This window comes from Thermobia domestica, chromosome 9 (assembly GCF_964235325.1).
Source record: "Thermobia domestica chromosome 9, izTheDome1.hap1.1, whole genome shotgun sequence".
In the NCBI taxonomy this organism is placed as follows: Eukaryota; Metazoa; Arthropoda; class Insecta; order Zygentoma; family Lepismatidae; genus Thermobia; species Thermobia domestica.
Genome location: NC_137462.1, coordinates 98,454,837 through 98,482,792, shown reverse-complemented (window position 1 = coordinate 98,482,792; position 27,956 = coordinate 98,454,837). Strand labels below are relative to the sequence as shown.

At 36.3% G+C, this 27,956-nt stretch overlaps 1 protein-coding gene across 1 annotated transcript in view; it reads left to right on the top strand.

The window, feature by feature from the left end:
* LOC145694875 (multicopper oxidase 3-like) overlaps nt 1-27,956 on the top strand; it is a 109,267-nt gene that overhangs the window by 63,148 nt on the left and 18,163 nt on the right. Inside the window, exons 8-10 of the mRNA XM_081771582.1 lie at nt 1,035-1,230; nt 10,811-11,047; nt 18,649-18,870. Of these exons, the coding sequence (XP_081627708.1) occupies nt 1,035-1,230; nt 10,811-11,047; nt 18,649-18,870 (655 nt within the window). The remainder of the gene's footprint in view (nt 1-1,034; nt 1,231-10,810; nt 11,048-18,648; nt 18,871-27,956) is intronic.

Below are 27,956 nucleotides of genomic sequence, written 5' to 3'. Positions count from 1 at the left end.
CCGGTTAGGCTAAAGGAGATGGTGAATATGAGAAATGAATGACATGGTGGAATGAAGAAAGTGGGAGGAAACGCGAAAACCCCGAGAAAACCCACGCATACGGTGTTTGTCCACTACAAAGTTCACTTGGCGGGAGCAGAGTTTGAACCCGGGACCCCAAGCACCAGAGGTGAACGCTCTACCACTGAGCCACCGCGGCCCAAGTTAAAAAGTGTATGAAGTGAATAAATAGCGTAACTAGAAAGTATAACTATCCTTCACTAAATTCCGTAAATAATTATTCCAGCTCACGCTTCACGTTCATCGTATCAACTTCATGTTATATGCTACTGGATTAGAGAAAGTAATTATCAACGAGTTAGGTCATAAAACAATAAAAGATTTTTCTACGTTATATATTAATATTTTATATGTATATAATTCTTCATTTGAAAACAAAACGATTAAATAGCATAGAAAGTCTAAAGATACTCTCGTACCTATTTCGCAACATTATATACGATATACTGATACCGCTTGTGAATAGTCTGTATAGTGTAAGTACACTGTTTTACCAAAACTTCTTATTGATTCCTCATATGTATTTGAATATTACCGTTAAGAAAAACAATTCTCGAAACTAAATAAATATAAAACTACAAATTGGTGAGATTATTATTATTATTATTATTATTATTATTATTATTATTATTATTATTATTATTATTATTATTATTATTATTATTATTATTATTATTATTATTATTATTATTATTATTATTATTATAGATTTAAGAATTCAACACTGCCTCTGTAACACTTCATGGGATCTACTAAACTTGCTCTTTGATCCCTTTAACTGACTATGACCCTACTACAACTAAGGGAATGCCAGTCACGAAGTTGGTGATATACGTGGTTATCTGAATTTACGTAAAACATGTTAAATTTAGTTATTTTAATTTTTAACACTAGTTCTTACAGAACATTATTCCACATTGGTAGTGATGAAATTTACTAAAATACTGTTTCTGTTGCTCTTCCAAAATATGTAGCTCCTAAACCCACTGGAAGGTGATTGTGGACAAAACAGAACCCCATCGATGTACTGCGTAGCAGATTTGAAGAGTAAAATATCAACTGATTATATCTTGCGTCGTGATCCAGACTTTAAAATGTACATTCCATTTGGATTCTACCAATTTAATACTACAGAGCTATTTTCTTCTGGGAGATATGACGGCTATTTTAGTAAGTAGAAATACAATATACAGTTCAATAATGTGACTTTTCATTAATATGTAGCATCACAATTGCATAAAGAAGTATAGAAAAGCGACGCTTTATTTTGACATATTTTTTTTAAAAAATGAAAGACAACCCAATAGTATCCGTACATACAAAATATCAGCTTAAAATAGAAATGTCACGAGGTTCTCAATTTAACAGTCTTAGACTGGAAGATACAAGTGAAAATGAGTTGATCCAGTTCCAACGAACACGCACCAGATATTTTTCATGATAGCACCCTTCGACAATACATGTTTGAAGATGATTCAAGTTTGGAATCTTCTTCTGGTAGATCAGTGACTTAAATGACTGTCGAGGTAAAAAATCAGGAGTTGTGAGTTCTGGTAAACAGGATGGTCATTCGACAGATCTCGATGGTTTGGAAACTGATTTACAGTCGTTTACGCATTGAACGAGAGTAATGGAACTTGTCCTGCTCACCACAGAATCATTTTATTTTCTGCCATGAGAGCTTGAATATGTATTTTCCATTTAATAATATGCCAATTATTATAGGCTCAATTGTCCCTTTCGTCACCACAAGCTACAACCAACTAACCGACACCTCTGATTTCCTACTCCACTTTAATTTCTCTTGTTTCAAATTCCTCTATCGAATGTTCAGTTAGTAAAGATCTCTGATGTGTAAACATGAAGCTAGTCGGAGAAGAGTACACTAACATCAAAACAAGTATGGACAAATTTACCGTACATCCATTCCGTAAATTCGATACGTTTATCGTAATAATGTACAGTCAGCTTCTGCATTTGTAGGGATGCCACTTGTTCATTTTTACTATTCAGTTTCAGATAACTACTTTGGCTATCTCCGAGCTTGATACATAGCCATATTACTTTTTTTTTTTGGCTTCTCAACGAAGGAATAAGTTGTCATAATTTTATCGCTAGTAGTCAATCAGCGCTGATCTCCACAGCTCCGGCCGGAGCTCTAAAACTTTACGTTGACTTTGGTTATATTTATGTAGCTTCGTTTTGAGAACGCTTGGGCATCATAACTACTGCTGTCTGACCGTCCAAGAAGAAGATCTTGATGTACTAGTGAAGAGCCAATTGTAGTTTGGGTTTTGGCGTATATGAAGACAGTATTTTTAAGATGATTTCAAACAAACGCACAAATCTTCATACAAACCTAACAGAATGCGAGGTGAGCTCCATCATGATACAGTCCTATGCAATTCCCTGCTACCGAATAAGTACCGACTAAGGTAGCAGATATCTTTTAGTTTTGTCCTATTATATAACTCCCTAATGCATCTGATAACACCAGCGGAAAGTTTATGCATCGTAAACAAATACAATTTGATTTTCAAAAATGGGAATAGGTCAAAGATCGTACCTCGTGGATGCAAAAATATTAATTGTTTCATTGTCGACTGGATTTTCCTTAAACTTTTTCGATTTTAATTACGTAGTCTTGGTTTCGCCACCCAATGGAATGAGATTTCAGTTCTGGCTAAACTCGTCAATGACACACTATTGTTTAAAATGCGTCCGTTTCTTCTCTATATTTTTGAGAGACTTCTTTGCAATGTTAACATTTCTGCACGTTACATCATATAAACAATCTTGTACAACTGCTGTAAAAGTAGATAATCTAGCACCGTACGTTTAGTGGTCTTCCTAGGTTGTGTTAATCATAATTATTTAGAGTGCATGTTTTGAAAGTAAAAGGAAAATAAGCTAGAATTTATTTCAATTTCCTTGTTAATCGATATCCATAATTATTAAACAGTATACGATGTATCATCCACCAGAACAAAAGTCTGGTTACTATACTGATCATATCCAAAAACGTTTACATACATTACTGTTGTTCCTAGGTAACACATGGGTTTCTTTGTCATGTAAACATTGAGAGGGACGACTAAAACAAATAATACTTGTACCCAACTAAATTTTCGTTAAGACTCAACTAAAGTTTCGTTAAAATCGCGAATTGAATGCAATGATACTTGATTAAGAGCAAATGGGATCCGATTTCTACCTCTACCAGTACAATTAACCGTATTTGTTTCTATCACTAGTAGGTCACTTGCTAATGATCTTTAGGAAATTTTTCTTGAAGTAGGAAATAGTGAACGTGACACTAAATATTGATTATTGAAGATTGTTCTACCATTTTGCGTTTCTTCCACACGATTATTTATGACACCTGCTTATCGCCAAGAAAGTTTTCGGTTATATCACGAGAGACTGCAGCGGGAAGGAAAATGAAGAGTGGTGGTACTGATTGATGAGAATAGTTTCTATTTTATATACTGTGATGGTTCTGTGCTTCTATGTAAGTTAGCAATTGAGAGGAAAATTCCAGCTTGTTTTCACTGGTCATATAGGACTCAAATTTGACTTTGTTATTTGATAAAGGAGGAGGAAACGCCTCTGGTCCTTATTCAGGGGTGTATTACTAAGTATGTCGTGCATTCGTGATGTCGTCAATCTAGTCCTCGGACTTCATACGAACAAGCAGAATATCATGCATCACCATACCGCCAGGTGGAGCGGAAAGCGTGCCAGGTGCACATTTTCTACACTAGAGCCTGCAAGGTCTCCGCATCTAAGCCTTGTCGAAAACGTGTGGGGTATGGTGGGACTGGGTCTGATCATCAGCCAGCTCCGACAATGACAATTTCGTAGACCTAATCTATAGCATTTGGCAGGCTACACGATGCAAACAGTTGTTCTGCCGTTTGAAGAAGTTACATTTTTAATGAAGATAAGTACTTTATATTCTGTGACTTGCTCAGGATGTGCTAAGGGTGCCATGTTGGTAACAGTATTATCTATCATTGCCTTCTTGTTGATTGGGTCGATTCGTGAATTCCTACAGTGTGTTTCTCAAGGCTCTTCGCTATGCTAACCCCTGCTCTTTTCAATTTTAGCTATCAAATTAAAGACAATTAAAAATATCAAAAATGTAGAAAATAATCAAGATAGTATCTACGAAAACGCTATTATGTAAACTGATAATTGTTTCTAAATCCTTTCATATAATGTTTTCATGTGGGTACCTGAAGGAAGGAGCGCCTATTCTGAGGGAAGAACGCAGACTAAAAGTATTTTTGAATAAAATCCTGAGTGAGAGGCCGAAGAGTAACGGGAGTGATGAATGGCGGAAACCTCGAGAAACTGCATAATTTATACCGTTGTTAGGGTAATCGATCTAAGAGCCTCAGATGCGCAGGTCATATGTAGCCAGAATGGAAGTAGGAAAGCTTTCAAAGTCTTATCTGGAAGAAAAATCGAAAAACGACCATTAGGAAGACCTAGGCGCAGATGTGAGGGCAATATTAAGATGGATCTCGCAGAAATAGGAATACAAGGTACAAACTGGATCCAATTGGCTAAGGACAGAAAAAAGAAATGAAATCTTTAGTTTTACGTCCCACGGTTATGCCGGTTAGGCTAAAGGAGACGGTGATGATGAGAAATGAATGAAATGGTGGAATGAAGAAAGTAGGAGGAAACGGGAGAACCCCGAGAAAACCCACGAGCACGGTGTTTGTCTACCACAAAGTCCACACGGCGCGAGCTGGGATCGAACCAGGGACCCCAAGCACCGGAGGTGAACGCTCTATCACTGAGCCACCGCTGTCATTGTCTGTAAGTTATTTAGTAAAATTCAAGAAAGTAGTGTGAGCTTATCAAGGAGTTTCAAATGCGTTCCGCAGTCCTCATATATTTTATTTTTGTTTATTTATTTTTTAGCTAATGAAATCATAACTCTCTATATGGCAACTTTTTGATCGTTTGATTACTAACTTCAAATATTTCTTTTTTTACCCTCCTACTTCTTAATAAACGCAATAGGTATGTCTACAATTCCATTCTTCGTTTTCCTGTCTCTTCTTGAACTTGTCTCTTAGTATCGCAAATTGTCTGCCATTCTCGTTTACTTTGTTTTATTTTCTAAAATCAAAAATACAGCACAAAGTTTATTCATTCTGTTTGGCAACTTGGTGTATCCTTTATATGTGTCTCAAGGTACTTTTTTGCTCATATACTTTCTTCAATATAACTTTGTTTTCATACTTTTATCTCCATATTTTCAGAAGTTTCTTCTGTAACCCATGATTCTTACGTGTTCTACCTTCATGATTGCGTACCTTACTCACTTACTTCAAAATACCTCCACAAGCTAGTTTTAGTGTTATCTTCTCCCTCTCAACTCAAATACTTTCCTTTGAGATTTCAAACTAATTTGTTCTTACTTCCCCATCTTTAAACCTTCCAATATCAAACTTACGATCTCTTACTTTTCTTCCTGGCTATGCTTTTCAGTGGGACTAAAGTTTGGTCAAGATTGTGATTTGACAACTTTTGCGCTTTTCTTCTCACTATTACCATTCAACATAATTTTCTACCCTACTAGTAAGTAACTCACTACGAATTTAGGAGTTTCTTCCCACAAAGGTAATTAGAGACCGTAGCCTCTCTTTGTCTTGACATAGCAATTATATGCTTTAGCACTATCCATTAATTTTAATCTTTCTGTACCTTTCTTGTTTCAGTTCTATCGTAACACCGCATTCGGAAGGCAATTCCTATTCAGAAGACAAGTTTCATATAACTAGATACACAATGTAATATTACTACTTAACAACAGATATAACATTCATTTTTGCCTCCCATTTCTTTACTTCTTCCATATAAGTACTTAGCCTTCAGCCATTTCTCCTATGCAAAAGTTTGGAAGGAAAGTGTCCTCCCGCCCATGGTAACACACCAAAAAAGAATAGAGGAATGCGTCCAAACTCAAATGATTGGAAATGCAGAATATGACGTAAAAGATTTCCAGCAGCTCCCTCAGTGTAGTACCGGGGATTGTATGGACAGTTTAAGCACCTGTTTGGTCAGGAATACTTGTTGAGTAAGCACCTCTACATCTTGTCAACATCAAAAGGCGCAATATAAACATGGGACTGCGTCGGAACGAGTCCCCATGTTCAGCCTACTTGAAGGCAGTTTCTCGTACCGAGGAATTGGTACGTTTATATGGCATGCTAAAATAACAGTCATGTAAAAGCAATTGAGAAGAGAGAATAGTACAAAACGACAGTTGGGCAGTGAACCGCACAATGATATTACACCGGATAAGATTATATATAGGGTGGCCCAAAAGTAGGTGTGCAGTACCATACTGATCAGCCCATTGCATTTGATATCATTTCTTATTGTTATCCCATCAAGTAGACTTAGTTTCTTTACTATTTGTTTTTAATGTGTTTTTACTTACATCTTAAGCTCGGAAGAGCCGAAGCAAGTAAACCCATAAACTAGAATGTTATACTTTATCAATGCAGGGGTGTGTACCTACTTTTAGGCCACGCTGTAGTTACTGTAGTCCGCAAGGTCGTGATGGATTGTATATCGTCGTTTACAGTGTTTACTCGACTCTAAAGCACGGTAATAGGTGTAGATGTATCTGCATCAAGGGTATCTTCTGAACGATGAATTGGGGACAGCGATACCTTGCTCTATTAACCTACCTGCACCTATTAACCTTCCTGCATCGGCCTCTATTAACCTACAACCACAAGCACCTCAGGTTGCAATGGACGCGTAAACACCATTGCTGACAGATTGAGATGCAGATGTCCGAGAATCTGTCATATAATGATGGTCTCGTGTGCGTTAGACGTGATGAGATCAATCTTTCAGAGTGCAGTGTAGAGTGGTATAGCAGCCTAACGCAGATGTGATGGTGGCATTGCTTAATACTGCACGTGATTGTTACTGCTACGCATTGAGAGAATTCTTACTAATATCCACTAGATCAGCAAAGTCAGGCTGGGATCTTATTCTTCTTTCAGATAGCTCCAGACCCTATATTTCAGCAAGACTGTACCCAATAACATAAGTTTCGAATTTTGCCATCCTTGTTCTTGGGAAGACGAATGCACTTCCTTCCATGGCCTGCACGGTTGCCTGACATGTTGCCGAGCGGATTTGGTTGGTTTTCGTTATCCAGTAGATGGTATGTATGTCTTATGAACTGTCAGATAAACAGCGACGATTCATCAGGAATACATCTAACATCTGTTTAATTCGATGTCATGACATACACGAACTGATTGCAGCAATAGAGGCTCTACGCCATTGTGTTTTACCGGCATTAGAGGTGTTATACAGTTCTCTAATTGTAATCATTACTGTATAATAGTGTAACCATCTAATTTGTAATATAAATTTCATTTCACTCAGCTTTTTCTCTTAATGTCGAAATGTTTAATAAAGGAGTGCATGTACTAGTTGTTATTATACAATATAATATTTCCAATGAAACATTTTAGATACTTAAATGCTAAGTTTTTAAACATTTGAGAGCGAAAACATGTATAGGTTACCTGCCCCTTCCCTTGAAAGTGAAAAATCACATGTGGGCACATACAATTCATCCATAGAGATTGACATTTGTAGCTTCGTAGTTAACATAAGCGATTCAAGAGAAGGGAGGTTTTTTCTTTGAAGGTATACAATCTGGTCCATAATTTCGTGTATGACGTTTGACTGACTGTAGTATTTGTAATTCTGGGCAGAAGTTTCGATGTGGCAACACTGTGTAGCCTGATAATAGGAACAACGGTCACTGGATTTAGAACCGTTATTGTATGCCAGGCAGGATGGAGAAACGGTTGTCTCTGGCACAGCGTGTGCGTTATGTACGTTTGTATTCCGCAACAAACAATTACACAAAGGTGAGACAGAGCATGGTAGTCGAGATTGGAGGAGTTCTTATGGGATGTTTTAAAGGACAAAGCGTATCAACATCCGTACGCAATTTGGCCAGTACGAGTCTGTCCTCAGAATACCAGTACATCCACAGGATACCAGTACGTCTGTCAAGCTGCTTGTGACAACGGTACTCTTCGTGTCCAGGCACGTATCGATTTCGATGGTGCATTAGTGGACAATGCCATGGAGAACAGAGATTAAAATTCTTGTAAGGAAAAGTATGATAGTAATGTGTTTATATTCAATTTTATGTTCGTACGCGCCTTTGGCGTGGGAGACCCGGGTTCAATTCTCGGCGGGAGCTCATGTGGTTCGGATTCCACGTTAATCAGTAGGTCCATGTCTCATATAGCCTCGCTGCTGAACGGGACGCTAAACTAAAATCACCTCACCTCACCTCAATTTTATGTTCAAGTTATGTTGCTAGTTTCTTTACCGCAGTCTTTGAAACATAATTATGGGCCACGTGTACAGTTGTTTTTTATGTACAATTGGTTGAGTTGGGGCTTAGCGTCCCTTTCAGCACCGAGGGCATATGAGAACGTGGATCTACACCTTAACGTTAAAGCCGAACTACGTGAGTGTATGCCTAGAATCGAACCTAGGTCTTCGCTCCGAAGATGCGTACGCTAACCACAAAATCAAGAAGCTCCTTTTTTTGTATCAATGCAAAGTTTAAACTACTTTTGACAACTATAAGTTGCTATAGTATTTATAAGCAAAACTTGCGGAAGAAAGAAAGGAATCAAAGCTTACAAAATTCAGATTATAAGGTTAAAGAAGTACTTTTTTTTTTGTATTCCATGACACTGAAGCTAGAAAATTTTTAACCAGGTATTTCATTAATTCCCTGACACTTGGCGGAATTTTGAACAATACGAAGTTCACTCTATTTAAAATTGTGTTATTTAGTATGATTTCTGAAGTTTAAGTACGGAGCTTTTCCTCTCTCTTGCCTCTCCGTACTCACAACAATGATAGGTGCAAGAGCTCGAAATATACGTTGAGTGTGCAATGCTGTTCAATGTATATTTGTCAATCTGATCGCATAATCGTCTTACTAGACAGACTCGTATAGTCGCCTGTTTAATATATAGAATACGCAAACATATAGGAAATATAGGCTTGCAAATCCGTGGTAAACTTATTAAGTTATGATGCCTCTGTAAAAAAAAAAAAAAAAAAAAAAAATCTTTTGTACATGTCTGGTTTGGAGGAGATATTTTTATCGTCCCCAAACCAGGAGGTAAACGCCTTCCAACGAAGACTACCTTAGCCTTTGTCCTCGTTGTTGAAGAAGTTCTGGAATTAGCATCTGATGGATGTCAAAGAAGATTGATATGCTCTTCAAATCATCATATTTCGTCAACTATACCGAATTATTTTTCGACACAAATAACCTTGAATGTTCTTCTAAGTTGAATTTACAAGCTTAGCAAACAGTGATGAGTCACGGGCCACTGGGTCACTTAAGTCACAACTTTTGTCCAGGTCATCCGCATTTGGGTTTCGGTTCTCTGATCCAACTTAACCTTGAGACCTATACAGACCCGTTGACATCTATTGACCTGAACAGACCAGGCGACCAGGAAGCAGCCGAACTATCTATCATCTCTGCAGCATCACTACAGAATGTTATAGTTGATTAATGATGGTCATTTGTCGAGCATGAACATTCATTTATTTGATTCCCCGTATGACCTTTCATAATCAAGGTACTGTGTCTTGAATATTTCAAATATATTTCCATGTTTATTCGTCTTCCCATAATGAAAAATAATACAGTATGTTTTGAACATAGACTATACAAAAAGATTTAACAAAACACTCTTTGAGCTCAGCTTTTATATACCAAACGGTACGTTTTACAGCTTCGTACGATTAAACTTCGACGATTCCTCATAAGAGAAACATGTAGCTTATTTATTTCTGTGATTGTCACGCTTTTGTGCTATGCTAAATCTTGTAGTTATCTTTCATTGTAATGTTTTGTTTCATTGTAATACAAACGAAAACAGCAAGCAAGAAAAAAATTATAGATTTATTGAGAAGACAGAGAGAGGATTGTTAGAATTGCATTAGCATCCTCATGTGTATAACAATGTTCAGGCGTGTTCGAGTCATACCGGATCTGCCCGGGCCATGGATCTGTCCGGGTCATTCAGGATCATGAAGCAATCCAGGTCATGAGTCTGACTGCTTCTGAGTCATCCGAGTGGCGGGTCACGAAATTCCTGATCCATTCTATCATTGTTAGCAACGCATCATTCTCTGTACGAACAAGTGACTACAAATAATTATTCTAACAAAATCGTTGATTCAGTAAGGTAGCTTTGAACTGAAAATTATATCGTGTATGATAAAACTACGCGACTTTTGTCTATTAGCCTCCTGTGTCATACACAGTAATTCCTATGTTGATTGAATTATCAATATTAACTAATGGCAATGGGTTTAGGTTCTCTCCGTTAATTCTCAGAAAATTTAGGATATAGGATGATAAGAGGTTGCATATAGTATGTACATATGTCATTATACTTTGTCCTTTTCGTTCAATGATGTGAGAAACCCTTCATTCGAACCCATCAACTGCTTCTGCATTTTATCACCAATGGATTGTAGCAATGATTGAATCCTAATGAGTATTATTCCACAAGTTACGCTTATGGTGCAGAGAGGTAGTAGAGCGATGAACAATTCGTTCCAAAAACCTACAATCTTTTGAGTCATCCTGGTGGTGATATCCTTAACAGGTTTATCAACTAACTAACGGTTCTCTCCTTTGTAGATCCTGCTATAGGAAGACCAGAAGAAAGACTTCCATTAACATCAGTGCTGATGAGTAATCTGTCATTTTCAAGTCCACCGTCACCTCTGCTAAGTCAATGGTCCGATATAGAAAAGGAACAATTTTGCATAAATGATCGGAGGCCTCAAAGGTGCGGCAATGAAGGACCATGTTACTGCACGAACATTGTCACCATTCCCTACAGATCAGTTGTAGAGATAGTGTTGGTAGACACAGGTAAGTTCAATACAGTACTTGGCTTATATGCTTCAACTTGCGAATTAGTAATATCAATGCTACTTGCCTATACTTTGAATAGTAATGATTGTTTTCGGACTAATAACTAGATTCGGAGAATAGCTTTCATTGTTCTTTAAAAAATCACAGTATTAGTAATCCTGGATAGAGGTAAACATAACATAGTCAACGTTACTGCATTATCTAATTTAATAATGTTCGAACTATTTAAACCAAAAGTTTAATTCTTATTTGACAGTAACTCTCAACGAAATCTATTTACAATTCGCAGATCTCAAGGTCACCCAAGTTATAAAATGACGCTTTAAAATAAAGCAATAAGAAGTTTTGAATTCATTACTTATGGTTGTACAGAATATGGGGTGAAAACAAAAGCCATGTAGACCAAGGGCCACGTAGCTTGGGACTCCCTATCATCCCCTAGGAATTTTTTCACTTATGTATCCTTATGCAGGATAGTCTAAAAATGCATTGTTAGTTGTTTGCCCAAAAATAAGTTGCACGTTAATGTAAGAGACAAACTTGAATGGAGATTTTTTAATTTTCGACAATAGAATTATTAAATATTACATACGAAGTTTTCCAACATAAGTAAAGGCTATATTTTATATTTTCTCTTCTTTACAATGAAAGTTCAATAAAATGCTTAAAATAGGTTTCGTGAGACATAAAACATCATATATGTGCATATACACACTATCTGACAAAAAATACCGGACATTTTAAAATATATTTTCCACACTGAATAATACAAATGTAATATTTTTAGCATATTAAAATTTACACATTAATTGAGTAACTGACGTAACATTAATTGACGATTAAAATGACGTAATACACATGAAATATTAGTTTAAGAAGTGTTTTAGCGACAGCTTAAATCTGCAATCAATGTAAGTTTTATTTGCGTATGCATATGAATGCAAATTAATTTACATATGTAGCCAATTAACTGACATTTTCTACGTGCATACTGATATATAAAGTCAAACACATGAAAGGCTCTTTTTGGCTCGTAAAATTCTTATAGTAAAAAAAAAAAAAAACTATATTATGTTGGTTTACACACTGTAGATATTAATAGGCACGTAAAAGGAACACAGAACACATCATCTGAATTCAACTTTAAAATAAAATATTTTAGTCAAAGTCTGTGTCTAATATTAAATCTGCATGCTCTTCGGCAAAACATTATCACCGTTATAAGTATCGCTGTCAGAATTATCAAGATTTTTCTCAAAATTTTCAGGAAGTATATCAATAACTTCCTTGGCACAATATCATTTGTCCACATTATTTCTAACTGATTATCTCCCAACTTCCAGCCATGTCCAATAGGGCTTGGTATATTGGAATTTCTAGTATTAACCTTCTTCCAAATTAACGATTGATAGTTAGCACGAAGAACATGCAAATTAAGAATTGACTTACAAGGCGGTATCAGGCTAAGATCAGTGCCGTCTGTTGGAATTAAGAGTCCGACTTCTCGAGAGCTATATCTTTCCATAAACATATTGTATCTCAATTTGTTGATATCATTACAAAAACGTTCTACATACAAAGCACAACTAAATTCTTCGGTCAAATCATATTGCTCTTCCGATAAATTCTCATTATTTTCCAGTTCTTGAAATAACTTGACGAATTCTGGTTTCTTCTCCATAATATCTTTAGGTTTGACTTTTCCCTTGCTAACAAACGCACCTGTTGACTTCCTGTGAAAGCATGAAATCCCAAAAAAGCTTTACAGATATCTTCTCCATTCTTTTCAATCACAGTGTTTATATTTATCAACCGACTTTTGTTTCACGTGCCTGTGTCAAAATAAATTCTCTTTTCCGGTAAGTTAAAACTATGATGAAGCAATAAGAGGAACATGTCAGTGTCGGGAGATCTTACAACAATATTAGATTCTGATTCTCTTATAGAATGATAACAATGAAGAATCAACCTTGAATCAGCTACTTCCTGAGTAGAATGTAGTTCTTCAAAGAAGTAACAGATGTTCTCACTCCATCTAAACTGGTTAAGCTCATGCACGATTCTTCAAGAACAAAAAGCAATTTACGACCTTTCAATTATGGAGCGTACATATTCTGTTTCCACTTGGAAAATAATAACTTCAGAAAGTTCAACTTATTGCTATCATTGGAAAGAAATGATTTCCAATTCTTAGGAACTTTCGTGGTAGATCCTTTCTCAATGTATGGAGCACTTTTTCCTCCACTTGCTCGTTCACATGACTTTGTAGACAGTTTCAAGTAGTTATTTGTAACAAAATCTGCTCTTTTTAGCTTTGGGAAGGAGACTGAATATCTTTTGAGGTACTTCTCCAAATGTATTTGGTAGCTGTGTCAAAGTATGTATTACAGAATTCCCATCAATTATATGAACTGAATCTGACTCTGACTCAATTTCCGTGCAAACTGCTCCATTTTCTAGTTGATGAAGAAGTTTTGATTTGTCAGTTTTTACTGGAAAGCCATCTGGGGTTCCCAAACTAAATGGGACAGTACTTAATGGATAAGATAGTACTTCCTGCAAATTTACATTATTACTTTCACAAAGAACGAGTTGACAAAATACATTTCTTTGAGCTGATAACTGTACAAGTTTATTTTCAGTTGAGGTTATTTTCTTTACTTTCGTAAATTCAGCGAATGTTTTCTTATTTAACTTTTTGATAGGAGCATGGAAGTCTTTTTCTTTTCTTTGTAATCTTTGCTCCACAAATTTTTCAAAGACAGTCTTTCCTTTTGTATCTGCATTGAGCAAACCATTTTCAATTTCCCGTGTAGCAGTGACGCCAGAAAAATTGAGAATAAGGTATTTTTCTCATCAACGTCAAAGGGGTTAATGAAATGTTTTATTGAACGTTTTGTTCGCTATGCGTGATGGAAGATATATGGCAGTCTTTGTGACCATCGGAAGAGTCGTCCATGTCAGAAATTTCCATCAAGGCAGTGGTATAGTTTGCTCTTTCATGTTGTGTTGAACACCATCGAAAATATGCTAGAAAGTTTCTGCTAAATTCAATAACTCCTCCTCTTGTTTTCGCATGACGATTTATTGTTTGCTCTCTATTGTCATATCCGCAGGTATTCTGCATTCTTTAATTGTTGATCTCGATACGCTGAATATTTCATTTCTCATTAATTCTTTTGCTCCAGGATGAGTCTAATCTAAATTTTGTAGTACTGATATATAAACAGATAAATGTCTTGCATAGTTTTGATGGACAGCAGCAAAAATACAGGACACATAGCAGTTAAGCTGGTAAGGTAAAGATCAAAATCACATTGATTCATTGATCTCAATAACTTCAATAAACACGCTACTCTATCCATGTATTGAACCCAAAATTGAGTTTTCCCCAGTGCTCCATTTCGCATTTTATCTTTGAAATTCTTATATCTCTCAAACATAACTTTTACTTTGTTCTCGTTGTGAAGTTCATCTAATGCTCCAATAATTTCAGAATTACGAAGTTCATTAATTCGTTCATAACAAGAAAGCTGTTCGTCATTAGTTTCTTTCTCAACAAATTTCTTCAACGAGAGTCTTTCTAACGCCTTATAGAAAGTCTTACGATTTCTAACTGATCTGTTATAATGTTTTCCATTGATAACATTTTCAATAGAACCACTTGCACATATTGCAGATTCAATTATTACTTCAGAAAAAGCACTTCCATTTAAAAATTTTCCAATGCATCCTAAATAGGAACATATTATATGAAAGGAACCAAGGAAAGTTGACTGATGTTGCCACACAACAGAATATGCAATCCTGGCAGCAGCTAAATCAAGAGTAACAAATGTATAATCTTGCCCCAACTCAGAGGACACTTGTGATATTTTAAGTATATGTTGATCAGTTTTATTGTCAGTGATCGAGTTTGATATGGGTGGCAAATAAGATATCGTTGATGGTAAGACTTGTGTATTCAGGACTTTGTCCCTCGTTTTACTGATCCAACCAGACCAACTTGGAACACACTGCTTATTAGAAAACTTCATCCGTGCAAGTTTCCAGAGAAAATCTGATATTTCAGATATGTTCACGGATTCTGATGTGATGTTAATTGTTGACCCCATCTGCAAACAAATATCACCTTTGGATTTCAGGAAACATGGTTCTAAATCGGATTGTTTAGGAGAGACAGATCGTTTTATTTTTTATTTTTTTTTGTTCGTTCTTTTGTTGTTTTGCATTCACTACCTTCTGAAGAACTAAAAAGAGTTTATTTTCTCCTGAATAAGGATTCCACGTGTCGAGTGAGTTGTTCCACTTTCTGTTGGTGTTTCCTCATTAATATCAAAATTATCCCAAGCAAAATTCGTAATTAGATTTGAATCTGATCTTATTTCAGAAGGCACAAGCCAGTTTCTGTCGATTATTTTTTTCACATATAGTAGTTTCTAGTTCGAAAAAAGTAGAATAAGAAACACAATGTCTTAAACGATTTAGCAAGCAAATCATTTCTGCACTTCCTGTAATGTGTCGAACTGACATTCCTAGTAGCAAATGTTTTGGCATCTTCCATTGTCCATTGGTTAATGCATAACATATATCTTCAGCGATCGAGTGTATCAGAACTTTCTTTCTATCAGATATTCCATCATCTGCATTACTGACTATCATATGTTGAAGAAATGTGATTAGGATGTTTAGAACTTTCACGGATTCAGATGTAAGAAACTTTGCAGAAGGTGGCCATGACAATTCGTAGGAACTGCTAAACACGTCGATTAAATGTCTGCGCAATATAGATGCTGCTTCTTGTAAGCTTCTATTATCAGACGATGCAAGTATGAAGGTAGATTCTATAGCCTGTCCGTTGGGAACTTCTTCAGAATAAACAAGTTCACTTCTGTACTTTGGTTGCCAAAAACATACTCTTTTTCCAAAATGATTGCTTAATCTGTCTTTTAATTTGTCTGTTTTATAATTTGGATTACAAAATGTTAGGGAATGTGTTTGTATATACGATAAATATTTCTTCAACATTGTCAAACTCTCTACCACACAATCACCAATCTATTCGTCTCTACATAATCACAAATATATTTGAATGCTTGCTCATGATGGTGTTGACTCAGGATGGGATGGGTTTCTGTCTTCTGATCGCGTATAATCTCGCCTGCAGGTTTTATGATAATGTGTCTCTCTTGCTATGAAATCAACGTCACAAATTTCACGAAGAATATTTTAGTAATTTTTAAGTAACGCAGCGTTTCGAATTGATTTCTGGGCTGATAGGGTAACACACTTAGTTAATGGTTCTAAAACATGAGTTCTCTTTTGTTTCTACTGTACCCACTTTTTATCTTTTCCACAAATTATGCACACATTAGAAGGAAATAGTAAAGTATTCGACTTCTTTTCTCGAGAAATTCTCTGCTTCTTCGATGTTGATGGCTTTTCTTGTCTATGTAGGGAACGCTTTAGGTATTTCACATTTGTGAATAGTTGGTAACATTCTCGATGGAATCCGTGAAACTTAGCGTCTAACGTTTCCGGAATTAACTTGCAAATCTCATCCAGACTTAAAGATGCGCTCGATTGTTTCTTGCGAAGTTTACGCACTTCTATTTTAATTCGAGTCGCTGGAGTCAGTGGTCTCACTTCACTATTTGCTCCAATTCTTGATAAGTGTATAATACATACAGTGTACTCACATTGTCTTTAGGCAACACCTTTCGCCTAAGTTTTTGCGTATATTTTAATTGTACAGGATATTCGTCAGTCATTTTAGCATACTACATTATACTCTGTAATGATAGAAGTTGATGGTACGCATCAGTATCATGTCCGATGATAAAATTATTATTATTACTAAGCAAAATATAATTTCGTAACAATAAATAATGAATCATTAGTTAGTAATTATAAATATGTTATCAATTGCTATCAATATTTTCCCCAATTTAAAAACAAATTTAAAACATGAGCTAAGAACTTCCTTGAAAAATTTCGCTAAAACTACCTGGAATTTCCCTTTTCTTCGACTAGAAAGTCAAATTGAAGACCAAATATTCTAAAAATAAAATATATATCATAAGAAGACCAAAGAACTTCATTTCAAGAATGAATCACAAGACTAGAGTTTGAAACTTACTCCCCGAAATACCCCGAAATTCCCGGAAAATTACCTTTATTTTGTCTGAAAAGTCAAATTGTACAGCAGAAGTCACAAATTAATTTTATTTCTAAATAATAAATCACTATTAAGAAATTCGTTTCATATTTCATTTAGAAAATGTATTTTCAGACAAGAATGTTATAACTATCTGGGAAATGCCTATAAATTTTCCTTCTTCTTGCCAGGGACGTCATATTGAACAACGAGTGCTATAAATAAATATAAAAATTCCATAACCTCAAGACAGTAAAGAAATCATCAATTATAATGATATAAAGACAAAACTTTTCAGGGCGTTCAAAAAGAAATAAAAAGTTGATATCTGGCAACACTGGCACGTCTAGTAACTTAACGTGCAAGACTGTGGAAGACAAACAAGTTGTATCGCTTTTCAAATTAAGTAAAGTAACTGAAAAATCCAGTTTAAGAAATTCCCTAGGCGGGAGACATTTTGCCCCCCCCCCCCCCTAGCTCATCGCCTAATGGTAATTGGAACGAAACGGTCAGTGTCAAATATAGAAGTAGGAGAAGAGAAAATAGAACAAGTGACTAGTTTTCGTTGTCTGAATAGTATTATTAGTGATGATATTAAGTGTGAACGTGAAATAAAAGCAAGGGTAGGAATATCGAATGAAGCCTCTAGGAGGTAGAAAATACTGTTTTGTAGGACCTTGAATAAAGAGTTGAGAAAAAGACTTATAAAATGCTTCGTATAGAGTATTGTACTGTATGGGTCAGAAACATGGACATTATGGGGTGAGCTTTCGAAATGTGGGTATGGAGAAGAATGGAGAGAATTAGCTGAGAAGAGCGGAAAACGAATGAGAGGGTGCTAGAAATGGTAGGGGAGAAAATAATTTTAGATATTATTGAGAACAGAAATAGAAACTGGTTGGGATGTAGACTAAGAAGGAACTATATCATGAGGGACGTGCTAGGGGGTATGGTGGCAGGAAAGAGAGGGAGAGGCTAAAGAGGCTACAATTGATAGACGGTATCAAAAGAGAAAAATCGTACGTGAAAACGAAGAGGTTAGTTGAAGACTGGATCATCGAAGCTTCTCAATGTTAGCAAGTGACGTATCAACAATGGCAGAATACCTATGACAGTATAATGACGATTATGATAAAGGTAATACCTTGAACAAGTTCCAATTTGTGCTTTGGTGGGGTGCTGAGAAGAAGTCACAATTTCTCCTAAATACAAGTCCATCATACTTTAAAATATTCTTTAAAAATGAAGATTTTTCAGTGGTTCTAAATCTGTAACACTATTTTGTGAACTTCGAACTCATGTAGCTTCATTCGGTCAAATTTGATTTACACAGGATGATTTAATGGTAACTTTTGGTACGTAAATGTTTTCCATATCATTATTATGATCGATTCCTTTGATTAATAAACTGACTCATTTATTTATTTTTATTTATTCATAGTGCAAGGAGCCAATCTTATTCACCCATTTCATCTGCATGGTTACAAGTTCCTAGTTCTATGCCAAGGGAGGAAAATGGACGGCATGATGACGTTAGAAGAAGCCATGAACATGGATAATGCAGGTGGAATCGTTAGACACTTGGATTCTCCTCCGTTCAAAGATACAGTCCCCGTGCCAAGTAACGGATATACAGTCATCAGATTTGTTGCTAATAATCCAGGTTCGTTAAAATTCAATACATATTTAGGTCTGTCGATTGAAAGAAAAATGCCACCTTCTATGATAGATTAAACGAGGACTATATAAACTGATTGTCATGAAGTGTGATCTTACTATCTTAGTGTTCCAATGGATAGAGTGCCTTACTTTTCAAAAAGATTGCTTTTAGGTCAAGCCATCATTTAATCTCGAGTGAACATGAAGTGAAATTTTAATGGAAATGAATAATTGTGGTATTCATTTGCGTTTTCTTTCTCACTGTGCAAGAGTCACTTTATGCCTCTTGCTTGTATATATTTTAAAAAAACTTAATATCGTAGGTATATATATATCATTAGTATTATTATTATATGTTTAAAAAATAAGATGGGGATCCCAGGCCTGGGTAGCATATAATTCATATATTCTGATTAGCATATAAGAATTTATTAATAATATTATTATTGTATATATGTTTGAATATTCCATGTATTTTTTCTTAGAGATTCTTAAAGAATTATTAACAAAACTGTTTTGTCTTGGAGTGTCAATGGATTGTTTCTAAGGGAGGTCAAAGGGTCCCTTTGGGTAGTTCCCTATAAATACGAGGAGGAGCTGTCCTCCTCATCTTCATTTTTGGCTAGACTTTACGATCGATGCCTCGAAGATCATTTTTGTCACAGCTTATCCTGGCTTTTTCTGCCTTAGTGATGGCATTTTAGGTTATGTTAGGTTCCTTAGAAGTTTAGCTCTTTTTCGAGACTCAGATGAGTGATTTTGAGACAGGAAGTTTCTCAGCTCTTTAAATGAGAGGCTGTGTTCCTGTGTAGGATAGATTTGGTAGGGTAGCCCTTGGTTAGGATTTTCTTTCTTTTCTGAATTATAAGGAAGTTTAGTTAGAAGTTATTATGTTATTATATGTGGTTTTAATCCTACTCCTATTTTGGAAATTGGATTTTTCTTAAAGTTTCTCTGAGGCTTTCTGAGCTCTCAGTTACGTCTGGTTTCTACTTGAGGGCCAGCAGCAGGTTAACTTGGTACTTACGGATCCTATGGTTTTTGGGTTCGATTCCCCTTTTTGAAGGCAGGTGTCATAATCGGCCTGCCGGATAGAGTTTATAGGTCTTACTCTTGAGCGATAGAGATTATGGGCCTATATCGTTTCGTTAAACATCTTACAATTTAACCAGTTCCGTAGTGAGGGACATATTTATTTCCTACTTGAGGAAATATTACCTTACCTTTAACCCTAACCAATCCTTGTAAATTGATTAGATAGAATCCTTATTTTCTAGTACTGCCTCTGACAGGCTGTACTGCGAGTAGTGATGAGCAAATGCAAGACCAAGACCCGGATGGTCTTGGTCTTGCACACCCAGTCTTGGTCTTGGTCTTAGTCTTGCTGCAAGAGTCTTACAAGTTTTGCTTTTAAGAAATCTTATGCTTTTTATACGTAAATTTTACTCTGGATAATTTCTACAATGCGCCAACACTAACGAAAATACAATGTATGTTTCTAAATGAAATATATTTTACCTCCGTGTAAGTATGATGATAGTATAGAACATAGGTGATAACCTTTATTTTTTTTTCATTGGATCCCCACGCTTCACTACTTATAAGATAAATTACAACGTTTCGTAATCTTTTTATATTTTTTTAACAGATTCAATACTCCACTGGTTCCCAAATTGGGGAGACGCATAAAAGAAAATCAAGATGGCACAGCTTACTGAAATACCATAAATTAGTAAATTATTTTTACACTCTAAAGGCGTCAGATATTTTTTAATTTTCAATCAAGATTATCTAATATTTGTATTGAACAAACTTTCAATTAAATACTGAGATTTTATTTTACTGATTACAATATGTACTCTATGGAACAGAAACATGGACATTACGCAAGTGATGAAAAAAATATTGGAGGCTTTCGATAAAAGGAGAGAATTAGCTGGGTTGAACGGAAAACGAATGAGAAGGTGTTAGAAATAGTAGCAGTAGGGGAGAAAAGAAGAATTTTAGATGTAATTAAGAGGAGGAAAAGGAACTGGTTGGGACATTCACTGAGGAGGAACTTTATTGTAAGGGACATGGTAGAGGATATGGTGGAGAAAAAGAGAGGGAGGGGGCAAAGGAGGCTGTAGTTTAAGGAAGGTATTAAAACAGTAAATTGCTACGTCAAGACGACGAGACTAGCTGAGGACCACCGTATATCGCAGCTTCTGAGTTGCAACAAGTGACCTGCCAATAATGGCAGAATAGCTATGTTGATGATATGTTAGGAATATTGGCCAAAAAATAAAGAGAAAAATTAAAATAATAACGATTATAATCAACCTCTTAATATTTTAATATAATTTGAGTAAAAACTGAAAACGACTCAACTGTCCATGTCTTTTGTGTAATCTCAATTTATAAAAATACTTTTGACCTAAATACCCTATTAAAAATACAAAAACACAGCATCAAACTCCAAGTTATTTGAAATAACAGTACAAAATCACTCTCACTTGTGAATATGGATTATTTATTGTTATATAATGTTATATCGCTCAATCCTCTTGTGCCATATACCTGAGGAGGCTAAACGTTATATTGATAAACAATTATTCAACGTATAAGCACCCGCCCATGACATCAAACTTCCGGTCACATACACAAGTTTTTGTCAATGTCGTAAAATGTTATTTTGATATTAATTTTTTGAGCACACATTAAAAATTTCTAACGGATGCTTGATCCTTGAAGCCAAGACCATACCCTTGTACTCTGCACCTATGGTGTACGGAATTACCGGTGTTCAATACTACATTTCGGTTTAGTTATAGAAAAAGAACAACTCTAATATGTTTTGAAATGATGTAGTATCTAGCTTTACCGCCACGATTATGCACCGAGGCTAAGAGAGATGGTGATGGTGACGAATGAATGAAATGGTGAAATGAAGAAAGTAGGGGGAAACGGGAAAACCTCGAGAAAACCTAAGCACATGGTCTCTATTCACCAAAAAAGCTCACATGGTGCAAGCTGGGATCGAAGCAGGAACCCCAGCATCAAAGGTGAACGCTTTACCACTGAGTCGGTACTTGTGCAATACTCTTGCGCAAGTCTTGGTCTTGGTCTTGCAGGTATGGTCTTGGTCTTGGTTTTGGTCTTGCACCCCTTAGTCATGGTCTTGGTCTTGCATCGGGATTCCTGGTCTTGATCTTGGTCTTGGTCTTGCATGCAAGACTCTTGCAAACATTGCTAGACCAAGACTCTTGCGCTCATCACTAACTACGAGTTAGGCCAGGTTTCTGAACGAGTGCTGAAGGAACCTTTGAAAATTAAGGGCTCACTGGAAGGCGTGTAAGTGAATGCAAAGAAGGTGAGTCCGTAGGCCCCAAGATTTAGAGTAACTTTAGTTAAATTAAGGTTTCGTTTAATGTTCTTTAAAGAGATATCAGAGTAGGAGCTATATCTCGAATACGGGCTGTAGTTTGGAATATAGTTTTCCGAGAGCCAACTTGTGGACTCGATAACTCTTTTCGGATTAGATTGATTCAAAGTTAAGCCCAAAGATTTTCTTTCATAAATAAAGCATAGAGAGGAAAACATTTAAGACTTTTATTAACAGGGTGTGTTCCCGTATGTAATTTCATTGGATTAAATTTATACTTCTACACAGCCGGAAACTGATATCCTTTGGGTTAACAGGATATTTGAATTTGTATAATATCTTTATTATATATCTTTTAAAATATGCAAGAGATTTGGAACATTTATTCTTAAGATTTCGAGTTAATTAATTGAGGTTGTAAGGCGGGTTGCCTAACATAATTACAATCTCCCGAGCGAGGTACGGTCAGTACCCCATTATTATAATATATACACACAGAAAAGATTTAATACATACACACTCCTCTCTATCTTTTCTTTTCTTTTCTTTTCTTTTCTTTTCTTTTATTAGTCTTGCAACTGGTAATCAAATCCGGGACACGTGCACCAAGGGTACACAGTCTAACCTCTATACTAGTAGGAGGGTATCATTTAATATACAGGGTGACCGCGTGACTATGTTACAAAATTTAAGGGATGATTCCTGACACGGAAACAAGAAAAAAAGTTCAAATACACTTTTGTCCAACGTACATCATTTCGGAGCTACAAGGTGCCGAAAGCGTGGGAAAATGACATTCAAAGCTCTATAGCTCGAATATGGTGAATGATAGAGCTAATGCGGCATGGTCACGTCAAAGACACCGAAGCTGCTGTATTCAGAAATGCTTAGGTCGAGATCGTGCAATTCGTGCACAAGGGATTCCCCAAAGGAGCGTAGGGATTCCCGGATAATCTGTCAAGAAAGATGGGTCGAAAAGGATACGGATGAATAGCTGTCCCAACTGCTAGCAATAATGCGTCTGTACTAAGTCGATATCTCGCACAAGCACAAAATGGCGAACAGTTTTATACGTGCCATGTGTGGTTGCATAACGCGCACTAAATAAGAGTGGGAAACATGAAAGAAAAATGTGAATAATTTGGTACAAATGGTAAATACACGATATTACGCTGTCCTATCATTGAACAGACGCTTTTAATAAAAGGGAATAATCATGAAACGTACTAAAATCTTGTAAAAGAATCACACTATTAAAGTCTGTCTTTCATGTATTGTTGTCATTGAAAACAAATAAACAAAACTGAACGAAACAACCATAATGCAAAAGAGGTTGTTTTCTAAAAACAAAAGTCACAAGAATGGGAATAATGTCTTCAATCAACATTTTACAGCAGGATTGAATGCAGCCAAGAACATCATCAATTACCTGTAAACGAGACAAATCTCCCAATTATCCTACAATAGGTGATGGACATGGCGTCCCTCTACTTCAACACAGGCGTTACAGCGTCGCAGTAAGTTCTGACGCATCCGCTGTAACAACCAAGGAGCTGTTCTTATAGTATCACAGGCAGCGAGTATTCGTGCTAATAGTTCTTCTGCGTTGTCTATAAGCGTTTCATACACAAGTGTTTTGACATGAGCCCACAAGAAAAAAATCAAGTGCATTCAAATCTGGGGAACGTGGAGGCCAATTACAAGGGCCACCTCTTCCAATCCATCTGTCACAAAACGTTTGATTCAAATACTCTCGAGCACTAGCTGAAAAGTGGGCTTGGGCGCCATCATGTTGAAACCACATCCGTTGACGAACACCGAGAGGGACACCCTCTAATAACTCTGGAAGTATGTCTCGCAGGAATCTCGTATACACTGGTGCAGTTAATCGTGGTGTTAGTAAATATGGACCTATTATCTGATCACTGATAATACCCGCCCACATATTTATGGCGAATCGGTCTTGGTGGCCCCTTTCCACAATTGCATAAGGATTTTCGTCTGCTCATACATGACTATTGTGACTATTAAATATCCCGTCTTTCGTAAAACAAGCTTCGTCGGTGAAAAGCACGTAGGAAGCAAACTGCGTATCAATTACAGAGCGTTGAAGAAAAAACTCACAAAACCGAACGCGAGGTTGAAAGTCAGTTGGACGTAAGGCCTGAACCCTCTGCGGATGATAGGGGTATAACTGTTGCTCGTGTACTACTTTCCAAACAGTATATTGTGCTACTCCCCTTTCACGTGCTATCCGGGTACTTACTGTTGTGTCTTGGGCGAAACGATCAAGCACTTGTTCTTCAAAGTCTGGAGTCCTTGTGGTTCTTCATCTTCCTTGGTCGTAGTATTGAGGTTGTAAATCCCCCGTGTCTCGTAAGCGTTGCAAAAGTCTGGCAAACATAGTATGGGCTGGATGTCTTCTTTGTGGATACTTCAGTCGATATAACCTATCAGCTTCTCGACTGTTGCCATTTGCTTGACCGTATACAAATATCATATCCGCAAGTTCTGCTATCGAATACTCCATTTGATCTCACATTCGAACAAGCAAAGCACAAACTGCACTAAGGAACTCGTACGCTACGAACAAACCACATGAAGAATGACCTTCCACCTTCCACAACGCCTTCTAGTAGGGTTGTCTTATACTTTCCTTACCTTCGATTGTTTTTTACGACAGAAGGAAGAACAAATGCTTGTGATCGAACCTGCAAACTGTGGCGTACTTAAGGTGATAACACCGTCTGTGAAAACAAAATATCTTCTAAACCAGCGTTTCCCAACCGGTGTGCCGCGGCACAGTGGTGTGCCGCGAACGGTTCGCTGGTGTGCCGCGAGGAAATCGAAACAAAATTATTAAATCTATAGCAATCAAATTGCAAGACATAGAGAAAAAAAGTATATTTGTATTTCACATTACTACTATGAATCTAAAATTTAAAGTTTCATACTGTGTTACTTTTCTGTAGAACATTTTTCTGTACATTTCTAATTTTGAAAAAAGTATTTGTTTTCATTGTTATGACCATTATTGCTTCTTTATTGTTGCAGACTATTTCGTAACTTGAAATTTTAAAATATTATTCAATCCTTCCGGCAAAGTAAACATGCATACGAATTGCTTACATTTGTGTTTTAAAAGTAAAAGAGGTTTGTTTGTTCGTTCGTTATTTAGTGATCATCGTTCTTAATGGAAGGTTGGATACAGTTTTCGAAAAAGAAAATGTATTTTTAACAACTTAAGCCCTATATCTGATTGCAATTGTTTTCTATTTTTAAATTAAAAAGAAAAATAAGCACAATGATTTACCACGAGGAAAAACCAATGATCGAGCTTTCTTCTCTGTGAGAAGGATGTCAGTAATCAGAAAAAAAATACTACAGTATTTTATATTTTTAAATAATAATAATAAGAAATAATAATATGTGTGCCGCGAGAATTCAAGTTACCCTGAAGTGTGCCGCAAGTTGAAAAAGATTGGGAAACGCTGTTCTAAACGATATCAATATGACGACATGTTAAGCATTCTAGACAAAATCTCGGAATCAGTCCTGCAAAACATCGGAAGCAGCGACTAAAACAAACGTCCTGATAAAGTGTTTTTCCTTGTTCTTTTTCAATGTTCGGGTAACGCACATTACGGCTAATGATAAGAAACGGATATTTGACTGTTGTTCTCTGGCAGTGGTCACATTAACATGGGATGGCGGAACAATCCCCCTCTCGTAAAAAGTATCCTCGGCTCGTATCATCAAATAAAATAAGATTTCTGTCTGGAAGAAAGCACCCATATCCCCCGGTTCTTCCCCTTAGTTTTACTTGCTTTCAAGAACAAAACTACATGGAAGAAAACAATGTTAGTGTGATGTTTGTACAACATTTTAGTACGTTTCATGATTATTCCCTTTATTAAACGCGTCTATACGTACAATGAACAGGACAGTGTACTATCATGTATTTACCATTTGTACCAATTTATTCACATTTTCCTTTCATATTTTACCACTATTATTTAGTGCGCGTTATGCAACCACACATGGCACGTATAAAACTGTTCGCCATTTTGTGCTTGTGCGAGATATCGACTTAGTACAGACGCATTATTGCTAGCAGTTGGGACAGCTATTCATCCGTATCCTTTTCGACCTATCTTTCTTGACAGATTATCCGGGAATCCCTACGCTCCTTTGGGGAATCCCTTGTGTCCGAATTGCACGATCTCGACCTAAGCATTTCTGAATACAGCAGCTTCGGTGTCTTTGACGTGACCATGCCGCATTAGCTCTATCATTCACCATATTCGAGCTATAGAGCTTTGAATGTCATTTTCCCACGCTTTCGGCACCTTGTAGCTCCGAAATGATGTACGTTGGACAAAAGTGTATTTGAACTTTTTTTCTTGTTTCCGTGTCAGGAATCATCCCTTAAATTTTGTAACATAGTCACGCGGTCACCCTGTATAGAGTCATAGAGTAGCTCAATTTTAAATGATGGATGCAAGATAGTTTCCCTTTTCTTCCTTCTTTTCATTTTTTATTAATAAACACACACAGAGAAAAATCCGTTCTCCAGGCAGCGGTATATTGTACAAATATACGGTATCCTCGTGCTTACTATAGAAATCAGTACGGAGCATACGTTATCCGTATGCTACATAGGCACTGCCCTTAGATGTTACATCATGCCGTTGCAGGATGTCTATAACATCTAACAGTTTTCCGTACATCACATGCATATACTTATGTTACCTTCGTCAGCTATATGTTATATACGTCTATTTGTATGTGAGATCCTGACCGCCTATGTCGTTTAAAACGGAAAGTACGTATAGATGGAACACTTATACAGAAAGTATTATAAAGCATGCGTTTTCAGTTATACGTCTGCTGTACGTTAAGTCCAAAAACTACAGGAATTACACATGTAACCTATCTTTTTAAGTACGTCACCTACATTTTTTTTCTCAGTGCACTAAAGCTTTTTTGAGAAGTAGGGCGTAATGCACGACATGTCATACTATTTAACTATCGCATTAAAATTGTATTGTTTAAGTGCTTTGGTGCCCAAACTCTGAGTGTGTGTGAGTGCAAAATTTCATGAAGAAATTGATGAATATCAAAGAATGGTCACAATTTAGAAATGGTCATAAGTTTGCTTACGTTGAGAGCGTGAAGTGATATTTAAACTCTTAACAAAAAAATGTAAGATAATAGGCCTCAGCGTTAACGAAAATTCCGCTCCCAGAAAGGAAATGGAGGAGCTATTTCTTACTAAAATTTCCGATTCGTTTATTTATTTATTTATTTAAAGAAAATGCCCAATGTAAGGATTCTCTTAAGTTGGGGCTGTGAACTTCTCCGCCCCCCTAATAAAATCTAATTTAAAATAAAGGGCTTTTTCAGAGTATTCGAATATTCCGCTATTACAGGAGGGAAGAAGACAATTCCTATAACTTTTAATTTCCACTTCTTTATGCAGAAAAAGCCTGATGTAATGATTTGTTTCAGTTGAAAGTGCGAAATTCACTATTTACATTCTTAAATGCAAACAATTGCATACACGTTGTAACGTTTTCAAAAATTCTACTCCTCAAAGGGAAAAAAAGATTTTTTAATAATGTTAAAATTCTCCATTCTTTATGAAGAAAATTATGAATTGGGAATTCGCTTATCTAAGAGATGTGAAATTCGGTGTATAAGCCCTTAATTAAAAATGAATGAGT